Here is an 11,626-nt window from a genome sequence, read left to right as displayed (position 1 = left end):
GCTCTGCCCAAAGACCGTGGAGCTTTTGTTAGCTCTTTGGCGAACATCCCCTGGCCCAACCCCAAGTAAATGAGTTTTCAGTGGAGTCTACATGCCATGTGGAAGACAGGCTGGAAAATTACAAGCATGTCTGGTGAATATCACATTTTTTACATATCAGGTGTTGGTAGCTTCTGACCCGAATCAAACAACATAGTTACAACATGAATAGTGGTGAGGAATATACAGGATTATATCAACTGAGCCAAGTCAGGGTTTGAGAAATTTACTTAATTTTACTAAATGATTAGTCCAATTTCTATTTAAATCAGGTGATGCTGCTAATGTTCCACTGAGGTCCAATTATGTTAGGTCCATAAAGGAATTGTTTTCTTTCCTTTTTCTTTCATATTTTTCTGCTGCCCCTCCCCCCTCCATCCTTTGTAAAAGAGATTTTGTAGTTTTCTGACCAGGTAAGTTCTAAAGGCCTGTTGGTAAACGTGTAAATTATGTAAAACTAAGGAAAACCTAAAGAAAAAAATTGTCTGCAAATCCACTACCCAAAAGTTACTATGGTTGGCCTTCTGGCACACACCTTTCTAATCGTTTGTGTTCTTTCCAGTTTTTTAGTATCATGAAGGACATTTCTATGACCCTTGTATGTAAATCCTTGTTGCTGACTTACTCCTTTAAGATTTTAGAAAGGAGTTACCAATTCAAAAAGCTTGTGATCTTTGTTAAAGATCTTAATTCATCCTGCCAAACCACATCCTGGAAAGACAGTGCTAATTTCTTCACCCAGCAGCCCAACAGCCACTACCTGTTTGAGATCACCAGGGATTACAAAAGGTCAGAATGCTCTATCCTTTTCAGATGCCTGGGCTCTGCCCTCTTAAATGTAAGGGGGAAAAACTGTTTTATTTGTTGAACTGTATCCTGTATTTATCCTAAGCTGCTATCAAGCCTGTGCCGCTGGGTTTGGGCTAGGACAGGGAGGGGACAGGAGGAGGGGTCAGCTGTAGTTCCAGCTCCTCAAGGCCTCTTGGTCTCCCCCCTCCCCCAGCTTGGCTACTGCACTGGGAGGCAGCGTGGTGTCCCCCTGGCATCAAGGTGCCTGGATTTGATTAGGGCTGAGGATGGGGGGCTTGGGACCAGGTGTGGATTGCAAATTTGCTGCAAGGATGCCCTACAGAGTGAACAGGGGCAAGATTCAGCTTTGATTTCCTTCACAAGGGCCTTTGTCCTCCTAGAGCCTCCCTTCGCTGGGGATTGGAGGGGGAGACAACTTCTTTGGTCAGTTAGTGGGATGAGTGGTGACTGCCAGCGCCTCCCACATCCTCTGCCAAACAGTGAGCCCCTCGCCCGGGAGCCCACCTGTGCCCTCCCTTAGCAGAGCCCTCCTGGGCCTGCCCTCGACCAGCGCCCCTCCCCTGAGGCGTGGCCCCTGGCCCGGGGATGGGGAGGGTAGCGGGAGCTGGGGGCCAACTGGCTCCTTCCTTCCCTCCCCCCGCCCTGGCTCCTGCCCGGCGGCCCGGGACCGCGGCCACGTCTGAAAGCTCCTCATTGTCTGTGCTGGGGCAGGCAGCGCGGGACAGTGCCGTGCGCCACTGGCGGCCACACAGGTAGTGCAAGACGCAGGGCTCCGTGCGGGGCACGGGCAGGGGTCCCTGCGCTCGGGTCCTTACTTGTCGTAGCTCCAAGACACCCCCACCCCCTACATCCCCTTCTGAGACGCTCGCCTGTTTGAAGACTCACTCCGCCTTCTCCAGTAGCTCGGGACACGCTGACTCTCCTGTCCATGCCTCCCAGAGCCCCCTCCCCGCTGTCACCGCGTGCCCTGCAATAGTCCAGGACCCCAAGGAGCAAATCAGCCCCTGCGGACTCGCCCAGTGAAGAGAACGAGCTGTCTCTGCTGTGGAACTTGGAACAGACGTCTGGGAGGTTTCGCTGAGCCCCGGGAGAGAGGTGTCTTCTTCCCTGTCGCGCCAGGTCAGGCGGAGACGCCAAGCTTTGGGGTACGTTGGTTCGCCGCTCTCCACACGGGATGTCCCCACTCTCAGGCGGGCTAGGGGCCTGGCCAGTGGCACAACTGGGGAGGCTCCTTGATCCTGCAGCCGGGGTCGGTGTTGGCGGGAAGAGCTGAGGGTGGATTTTCCATCAGCAACATGGAAAAGGCATCAGCGCTGCGAGCACAGGTTGGAAAGTGTGTGGCTGGGGCTTCAGCTGCACACGCAGTCGCTGTTGGGGGGTCCCTTATCTCTTGAATCTTGAGTTTCAAAGTGCCTGACTTTAAAAAGGTCCCCAAGGACTTTTTCCCCAGAACTCTTGAGAAAAAGTAGCTTGGAGAGTAAATTTGGAGCCACACCCAGCTGAAATGGGTCTGTGCACCACCACTTATGGCAACAGGACAGGCCTCTCTTGGGACTCGGGATAGGTGCCTGGCTAATGGTGACTTTCCTTTCTTTTCCCTCTTAAATGGGAGGCAAGTAAGACAAGATTGCCTTTTTTTTTTTTTTTTTTTTGAGACAGAGTCTCCCTCTGTGGCCCTGGGTAGAATGCAGTGGCACGGTGGTAGCTCATTGCACATCAAACTCCTGGGCTCAAGTGATCCTCTTGCCTCAGCCTCCTGAGTAGCTGGGACTACAGGTGCCTGCCATGGAGCCCAGCTAATCTTTCTATTTTTAGTAGAGATGGGGTCTCGTTCTTGCTCAGGCTGGTCTTGAACTCAGCTCAAGCAGTCCTCCTGCCTCGGCCTCCCAGAGTGCTAGGATTACAGGCATAAGCCGCTTCACCCAGCCAAGATTCCCGTTTTTGAGGAAGGGAAAACTGAGGCCTGAAGAGCAGAGAGGACTTGGCTGACCTGAAGCCGTGAGCAATGGGGTGAAGTGCTGGGGCCCTGAGAACAGTGTGCTGCTGGGTGAGCCCTGGCTGTGCTCATCCCCAGCCTGCGTGCCAGGTGCTGTTCTGGCTCCTTCTGCAAAGGAGTCGCCTGAGGCACAGGGAGCCTGAGAGTGACTTGCTCAAAGTCACACAGCTCAGTGGTAGTAGAGACAGGATTTGATCCCAGCCTGGCTTCAGGAGCTGTGATCCTCCACTGTCTTGTGCTATGTAGGTGCTTTTGTGGCCCTGCCTGTGCTTGTCTCACGGCTCTGCTGCTGGGGACAAGGCCACCTGAGTGTGGTTGGGCTGTTGTCCTTGGGTTTTCCTTATGCAAAGACTTTCCCTTGCATTCATAGAATATAATTTTGACCCAGGATTTCAAGGATTCCTGCACAAACACTTGTAGGTGTGCTATGTGCCAGACATTGTTCTGCTTTGGAAATATTAATTCATTCAATCTTTAAATGAAGCCCATAAATCAGGTTATGTTATTTCACTCATTTTGTGTATTTTTTTAAATTAAGCCAGCACAGGGAGAATAAGTAAGTTACCCAAGATCACATAGTAAATGATCAACTGTGGTTCACACTCAACCATGATGCTCTATAGCCACCTCCCTCTAATGAGACAGACAGGGTCCTTCTTCTAGTGTAGTAGGAGGAAGCAGGTACCAAAAGGCATGAAGAAGAGCATTTGGGGTTGCAATAACAGCATTGACAATAATTTCTCAATATTACTTGATACTCAGTCTATATCAAAATTTCTCTGATTAGCTGTAAGATACCTTCTTGCCGTTGGTTTGTTTGAATCCAAATCCAAACATGGTCCACATAATGCATTTAGCAGTTATATGTTTTGAGTCCTTTTCTTCTAACATAGTCTCTTTGTTTTTCTTTTTATGTCATTGGCTTGTAAGAATGATTTACTTTTTAAAAATAATGAATATAAAAGGTTAATAGAATTAACCAGGGAACATTCCAGATTATCTGTGTAATAAGAGGGCTCTGTCAATACCAGGACAACACAGGAGAATGTGCTAAATGCACAATCCCACCCCATACTTGTGTGTGTTGCTGCAGAGAAGAGGTGGGGAGCCTCAAAACTTCAGGGTCCTCCAGTTGCAAGGTTCTCTCATTTAGACTAAATTAGGTGCTGTGCTAAGGGTACTTTGAGGATCTCCAAAGCCAGGGAAAGAGGTTTATGTGTTCATATCTGCTCATCGGCTCCAAAATGCCTCAGGGCAGCTCTGAGACTGGGAGACTTGAGGCTCCTTTCCCAGACTAATTAGAATTCATTTCCCCGTGGATTCTTGAAGGCAGATCTGTTTCCTCCATTAGCATCTGGGCTGCGCAACTGCAGGCCCCTGCCTCTGGTGGATGCCAGGCAGCTGCATCATCAGGACTGGCGGAGAGATGGCAGATGTGGCCAGAGCTTGGGGGCCAGGCTCGTCTTCTGCCACAACCTGGCCCAGCACACAGTCCTGAGGTTGAGTCAGCTTGGGGGCTTTGACACCTCTCACTGCATGGGAGGTAGTTCTCCATCCATGCTCCTGGCCCTCTCTAGCCTACTGGGTACTCAGGTCAGCTGGGAGATGGATTTGCAGGCACCTCTCTCCCTGCAAGAAAGCTGGAGACAGACAAACTCCACCTATGCCTCCTTTAACCAACTAACAATAACCAATTTTATGATTTCCATAGTAATAAAAGTCTATTGTAGACTATCCGGAGGATGCAGGAAAGCACCAATGCGAAACAATATGACCTGTAACCTGCTCATAAAAAACAAACACTGATCTTCAGTGCGTATCCTTCCACACTTCCTTCTCCACGTGTCTGTTGTCTTTTTAGTAACAGCTTTATTGATATATAATTCACGTACATTAAAGTTCATGCTTTTAATGTGTGCAGTTCACTAGTTTTAGTATATTCAGTGTTGCACATCAGTCACTACAATGTTTTTCCATGTCAGCGTTATAGGTATCAGTACTTCATTCCTTTTTCTTGTTGGAAATATCCTCTCGTGTGGATACACCACATTTCGTTTATCCATTCATCAGTTGATGGACATATGGGATATTTCTACTTTTTGGCTATTGTGAATAATGCTGCTTTGAAAACTCACAGACAAGTTTTTGTGTGGACATATGTTTTCAGTTCTCTTGGGTACACACTTGGGAGTGGATTTGCTGCATCATATGGTAATTCTATATTTAACTTTTTGAGAACCTGCCAAAGTGTTTTCCAGAACAACTGCATCATTTTACGTTCCCACCAGCAATATGAGGGTTCCCACGTCTCCACCTTCTCACTAGCACTTGTTATCCTCTTTTATTATTAACTGTCTTTTTTATTATAGCCATGCTAGTGGATAGGAAATGACATGTCCTTGTGGTTTTCATGTGCATGTCCCTAGAGACGAACAATGTACTATTCTATTCATGTACTTATTGGACATTTGTATATGTTGTTTGAAAAAAATATCTTCTCAAACTCTTTGCCCATTTTTAAATTAAGTTGTTGTGGGATTTTTTTTCTAGTTGTAAGAGCTCTTTATATATTCTGAGTATAAGTCCCATTCCATATATATGGTTTGCACCTATTTTTTCCATCTGTTGGTGTCCTTTCATATTCTAATATTTTAATACAATTGATATCATACAGTATATGCATCTGCATATGTAAGGGTTTTTTTTGTTTTTTTGTTTTTTGTTTTTTTGAGACAGAGTCTTGCTCTGTTGCCCGGGCTAGAGTGAGTGCCGTGGCATCAGCCTAGCTCACAGTAACCTCAAACTCCCGGGCTCAAGCAGTCTTTCTGCCTCAGCTTCCCAAGTAGCTAGGACTATAGGCATGTGCCACCATGCCCAGCTAATTTTTTTCTATATATATTTTTAGCTGTCTAAATCATTTCTTTCTATTTTTAGTAGAGACGGGGTCTCATTCTTGCTCAGGCTGGTCTCGAACTCCTGACCTCAAGCGATCCTCCCACCTCGGCCTCCCAGAGTGCTAGGATTACAGGCGTGAGCCACTGCGCCCGGCCCATATGTAAGTTTCATACTTGCATGTTTCTTGGGGTTTTTTTTGTTTTTGTTTTTTATGGAAGCCAACGCCTTGCTCTGCTGCCCAGGCTGGAGTGCAGTGGTGCAATCATACTTCACTGCAGCCTCAAAATCTTGGGCCCAAGTGATCCTCCTGCCTCAACCTCCCAAGTAGCTGGGACTATAAGCACCCGCTATCATACCCCACTAATTTTTAAAAATTTTTTGTAGAGGTTGTCTCGATATGTGTCCCAGGCTACTCTTGAACTCTTGGCCTCCCGAAGTGCTGGGATTAAAGGGCAGGAGCCACCACGCCCAGCCCCATACTTGTGGTTTAACTTGACACTATGTGATTAACAGCTCTAAAGTTAGACTGACGTAGTTCAGATTCTGACTCATTTGCTGTGTGAATTCTTTCATCAAGTCCCTACATCCTTGTAGCCTCACTTTACTTATGAAATACAGATGATCATCAGGTCTAACTCATAGGGCTGTTGTGAGGATTAAGTCAGAAAATGGATGGAAAAGGCTTGGTACATAGGAAGCCCTCAAAAGACGGTATTTACTGTGTTCCTTGTTTCATGCCCCACCGTACAAACTCATCTTCCTTCTTCCCTCGCTCCCTGCTTTATTTCTTTCTCTCCTTTCCTTTTCTATTTTCCTCCTCTTCTCTTCTCCTTGTCAGCCTTGTCCCTACGAAATGCCCTGGGCTCCATTAGAGTTCTTTTTCCTAGTGGTGGCCCGTGACAGCTAAAGCCCACAGACCCCTCACTGGGAATCCACTTTCTCCAGCCTTTGTCAGGGATGCTAGAACAGGGATGGCCTCCAGCTGACTCCAAACTGAGAGAAATCTGAGCCTGGGATTTGCGCCTAGTATTGGATTTCATTCCTTTAGATTCTAAGCCAGGGCTGGGACAGGCTGGTGACAAGGGAGCTGGTGAGCTGAGGGTGGGCAGAGCTTGGCTAGAAGTGTGAGCAGCCCAGAGAGGCAGGACTCCTGGGCTCCAGCTCCCACCCTGCTATGGCAGCCATCCCTTCCCTGCATCTCACCATCCCATCTGCCAATGGGGCATAACAATAACCCCTTCCTATATCCCTCAGGCCAAGCAGTGGTAGGGCATGTGTAGAAGATACTGTAACATTAAGGTACTCAGCAGAAAGAAATGTGGGATAAGTGGGGAATTATTCCTTTTGGGTTTAGATCACAGAGTATCTGATTTTAATTCAGCAAATATTTATTAATGTCATCAACTCATTTGGTTTTGGGACATTCGCTTTTTTTATTGTTATTTTTTATTTATTGTCATCATATTAGCTTCTATTTTATTCATTGATTGATTGATTGATTGATTTTTGGATGGGGACATTCCTTGACATGACAGTTACTGTCTCATTCAGTCAGGATTCATAACTTTTTATTGAAGTATGCCCTGCATCAGAAAAGAGCACAGAGCATGACAGTACAGCTTTGTGAAATTGCACAGACTGAGCACACCCAGGTCATTGGCACCCCCCAGGACAAACACATCCAGCCCCCCAGCAGCTCTGCCCACACACCTTTCCAGGTCTACCCTACCTCACCCCTTTGAGGGTATCCACTGTCTAACCAGAACTATTGGGTATAAGTGAATGAAGCTCATCTCACACTGGATTAAACAAAAACAGAATACTTTTCCTAACCAAGAGGTCCATGGGTAAATCTTCATGGCTGAGTCCAGATGCTTAGATGATGTTGCCAGCTGCTCATGAGCTCTCTGTCTTTCCTTCTCCACTGAGTTCTTTTCTTTGCTGGCTTTAGGGCCAGGCAGTTTCCTTCTTCCCTGGAGACTGGCAGAAATGCTGGAATTGGACTTGGGCAGATGTCCCATTCCTAAGTCCCATTCTGTGTGTGGTGGGAGGTGGAGGGGTGAGTGTGTGGAATGTGTAGATGAGCCTGTCTTGGGACACATGACCCTCAGGAACCAGGGGGCTGTAGATCAGCCCCATCCATCCGTATGCACTTTGAGTGGGTGAGGGGTGCGTCCCCAGGGACAATCTAGAGGCTGTTATCAGAAGGGAAAACAGGGACTGTGTGGACACAACCAACCATGTCCAGCACATCTGTGCGGTGCCAAGCCCCGCCATGGATATTGATAACAGACACCCACTTGCAAAAAACCCACATCTCCCTTCTGTTATTGCAGGCGCTGAGGGACCTCCAGGCAACTGCAGTGGATTTGTGATCAGCGTGGGCCGCTCTCCCAGGAGGCCTGGACAGGGGTGAGTCCCCTCAGCAGGCTGGGGCAGGACTCTGCCCTCACCTCTCCCCTCCCCTGGCTCCATCCAAGCTCCCCTCAACTGGTCTCCTTGCAAACTGCCAGGGCTCCTGGAGGACACCCCCACTCTGGAGTCCATGCTGCCTTTAGCACTTCACTCCCGATGGATGATGGCAGCTGTTGGTGTTCTTTGTCCATTTTATGTCTTTGCTGTTTAAAAAAATTTTCTTGTATAGGCCTAAATTTGCTTATTTTTAATAACTAAAGTTGTACCTGCTTGTTTACAAAAAATCATAGCATGTAGAAGCACACCATGTAGAAATGCAGGTCCTCAGCTATGGGTGTTACTCCATGCTCCCTCCTGTCCCCATGTTCCCCCAAATCCTGTGAGCCCGGTACTGGTATTATCCCTCTTCTACAGATGGGTAAACCGAGTCACAGAGCAATTAAGTGTTCGGTCCATGATCACAGGCTAGAAAGTGACAGAGCCAGGATTCAACCTCAGTGAGCTCTTAAGTCCACCACTGTGCCCATCAAGCCGTTTATCTCAATGAGCTCAAAGTGTCTCCCTATGAGGAATTCTTAAGCAAAATATAAGAATTCAGTATGAAAAATAATATTTCCCTCTGCAGATCATAGACAATAGGTAGGTAGGTAGATACATAGGTAGATGTTGACACTATTCTGCAACTGGACAGTTGCTCTCAGCATAGACTAGATCATGGCTTATGTCTTTTCTTTTTTTTCTTTTTCTTTTTCTTTTTTTTTTTTTTTGACAGAGTCTCACTCTGTTGCCCTGGCTAGAGTGAGTGCTGTGGCGTCAGCCTAGCTCACAGCAACCTCAAACTCCTGGGCTCAAGCAATCCTCCTGCCTCAGCCTCCCGGGTAGCTGGGACTACAGGCATGTGCCACCATGCCCGGCTAATTTTTTCTATATATATTTTTAGCTGCCCATATAATTTCTTTCTATTTTTAATAGAGATGGGGTCTCGCTCTTGCTCAGGCTGGTCTGGAACTCCTGAACTCAAGCAGTCCGCCCGCCTCGGCCTCCCAGAGTGCTAGGATTACAGGCGTGAGCCACCGTGCCCAGCATGGCTTATGTCTTAACTTCACATTACCGAAGAGCCCTAGACTGAGATTGTCATGGTCTTTGGAGACCCCGAGGGTCAGGTGGCCCAAGTCCTGGGACTGCTCCCTGGGGGCACTGGGCAGTGGTTGGGGCACAGGATGGGTGTAGGGGCTAAGGTTCCTAACCACTGCACTCTTCTCCCGACGGCCCCCAGGCTGGCGGCATGTGGCTACCGCGTGTGTCCAACTCGGCGGTGACCGCACTCCTGCTGGCACAGACCTGCCTCCTGCTCTTTCTGGTCTCCCGGCCAGGGCCGTCGTCCCCATCAGGCAGCGAGGAGCGAGTGCACGTGCTGGTGCTGTCCTCGTGGCGCTCGGGCTCGTCCTTCGTGGGCCAGCTCTTCAGCCAGCACCCTGATGTTTTCTATCTGATGGAGCCCGCTTGGCACGTGTGGGCCGCCCTGTCACATGGCAGCGCTTCCGCGCTACACATGGCCGTGCGCGACCTGGTGCGCTCAGTCTTCCTGTGCGACATGGACGTGTTCGACGCCTACATGCCCTGGCGCCGCAGCCACAACCTCTCCGACCTCTTCCAGTGGGCGGTGAGCCGCGCGCTGTGCTCGCCGCCCGCCTGCAGCGCCTTCCCCCGCGGCGCCATCAGCAGCGAGGCCGTGTGCAAGCCTCTGTGCGCGCGCCGGCCCTTCAGCCTGGCGCAGGAGGCCTGCCGCTCCTACAGCCACGTGGTGCTCAAGGAGGTGCGCTTCTTCAACCTGCAGGTGCTCTACCCGCTGCTCCGCGACCCCGCGCTCAACCTGCGCATCGTGCACCTGGTGCGCGACCCGCGGGCCGTGCTGCGCTCCCGCGAGCAGACGGTCAAGGCTCTGGCGCGCGACAACGGCATCGTGCTGGGCACCAACGGCACGTGGGTGGAGGCCGACCCCGGCCTGCGGGTGGTGCACGAGGTGTGCCGCAGCCACGTGCGCATCGCCGAGGCCGCCGCGCTCAAGCCGCCACCCTTCCTGCGTGGCCGCTACCGCCTGGTGCGCTTCGAGGACCTGGCGCGGGAGCCGCTGGCCGAGATCCGTGCGCTCTACGCCTTCGCCGGCCTGAGCCTCACGCAGCAGCTCGAGGCCTGGATCCACAACATCACGCACGGTACCGGGCCTGGCGCGCGCCGTGAAGCCTTCCAGACCTCGTCCAGGAACGCGCTCAATGTCTCCCAGGCCTGGCGCCACGCGCTGCCCTTCTCCAAGATCCGCCGCGTGCAGGAGCTGTGCGCCGGGGCGCTGCAGCTCCTGGGCTACCGGCCCGTGTTCTCTGAGGACGAGCAGCGCGACCTGGCCCAGGATCTGGTGGTGCCACGCGGCCCTAGCAGCTTCAGCTGGGTGTCGTCCACCGGCTCACATAGGGTGCCTTAGTCTAGGCCCGAGCTGAGGCAGTTTTGGGGCCTGGGAGGCGAGTGCCTGGTGCAGAGGGGCTGGGGCACACAGGGAAGTAGGTCCTTCCCCTACTAGAGACTGGGAGTGCGGGGGTCTCCCCTGAAGTGGGAAAGCACTGAGTCCCAAACTCCATATTTCTTTCTCTCCCGATTCTTGGCTTTCTTTTCAGTCCTCTTTATGAGCCGAATCCCCATCAGGTGCACTCTTCATGGCAAGCGAAAATCTTGTCCCCCACTTCCTTTGAGCACAGGGAGAAAATTCAGATGACTTGGCTCCCAGTCAAGCGCTTTCTTTCCTCTTAACTCTCTCCTCTGGAATCCACCCTGCAGCAGCTGAGAGGGGTTCCCCAGCCCTGGCTGTGAGTTAAAGGGTACTGAAGTCTGTGCATCTCTCTCTTTCTCTCACATACAGACACACACACACAGCCTGCCTGGACTCTCTTCTCCGTATGACTTTGGCGTCACACTCCATCAAAGCCATTGGCCCTTATATTCTGCTGTGTCTTCAGTGAGAAACCAGACAAGACACCTTGCGGTCTTGTGGTCTCCCGCTGGCCTCTCCCTACCCATCTCTCAGGAGCACTCCCCCATCACCCTGCCCAGGTCAGGTGAACCTTTGATTCCTCCTGACAAAAGGAAAGATCCTGCCTACAGAGATGAACATAGTAATTTACCTGTGTGATACAGATTAGAGTTTACAGCTTGCGAAGTTTGAAAAGCAAACTCAGAAGTGAAGGGACTTGTCCAAGGTCACACGGCGAGAAGGGGGATGAAGGGAGGAGAGAGATTTTGCTCTCGCAATCCACTGGGGAGAGGAGCATGAATCAGGTGTGCAGTGACCTGTCTCCTGGACGAAGAACAGTCAGATTTTCCCATTTTCTTTAGGGAACAGCAGGCAGAGTCATGGCCAGGGACACGGCTGGGGGATACAGGAGGCTGTAAATTCTGGGTGCAGAGCTTATTGTGCTGGAT

At 50.4% G+C, this 11,626-nt stretch overlaps 1 protein-coding gene across 1 annotated transcript; it reads left to right on the top strand.

Annotated features, from left to right (window-relative positions):
* The first annotated feature begins 9,375 nt into the window (after positions 1-9,375).
* LOC138373816 (carbohydrate sulfotransferase 6-like) lies at positions 9,376-10,634 on the top strand. Its single transcript, XM_069456415.1, is given in 2 exon segments — positions 9,376-9,438; positions 9,441-10,634. Coding segments are annotated over 2 exon segments (1,257 nt in total).
* The last annotated feature ends 992 nt before the right edge of the window (positions 10,635-11,626 follow it).

This window comes from Eulemur rufifrons, chromosome 23 (assembly GCF_041146395.1).
Source record: "Eulemur rufifrons isolate Redbay chromosome 23, OSU_ERuf_1, whole genome shotgun sequence".
Classification (NCBI taxonomy): domain Eukaryota; kingdom Metazoa; phylum Chordata; class Mammalia; order Primates; family Lemuridae; genus Eulemur; species Eulemur rufifrons.
The sequence above is the reverse complement of the archived record's forward strand: the minus strand, read 5'-3'. Positions and strand labels throughout refer to the sequence as shown.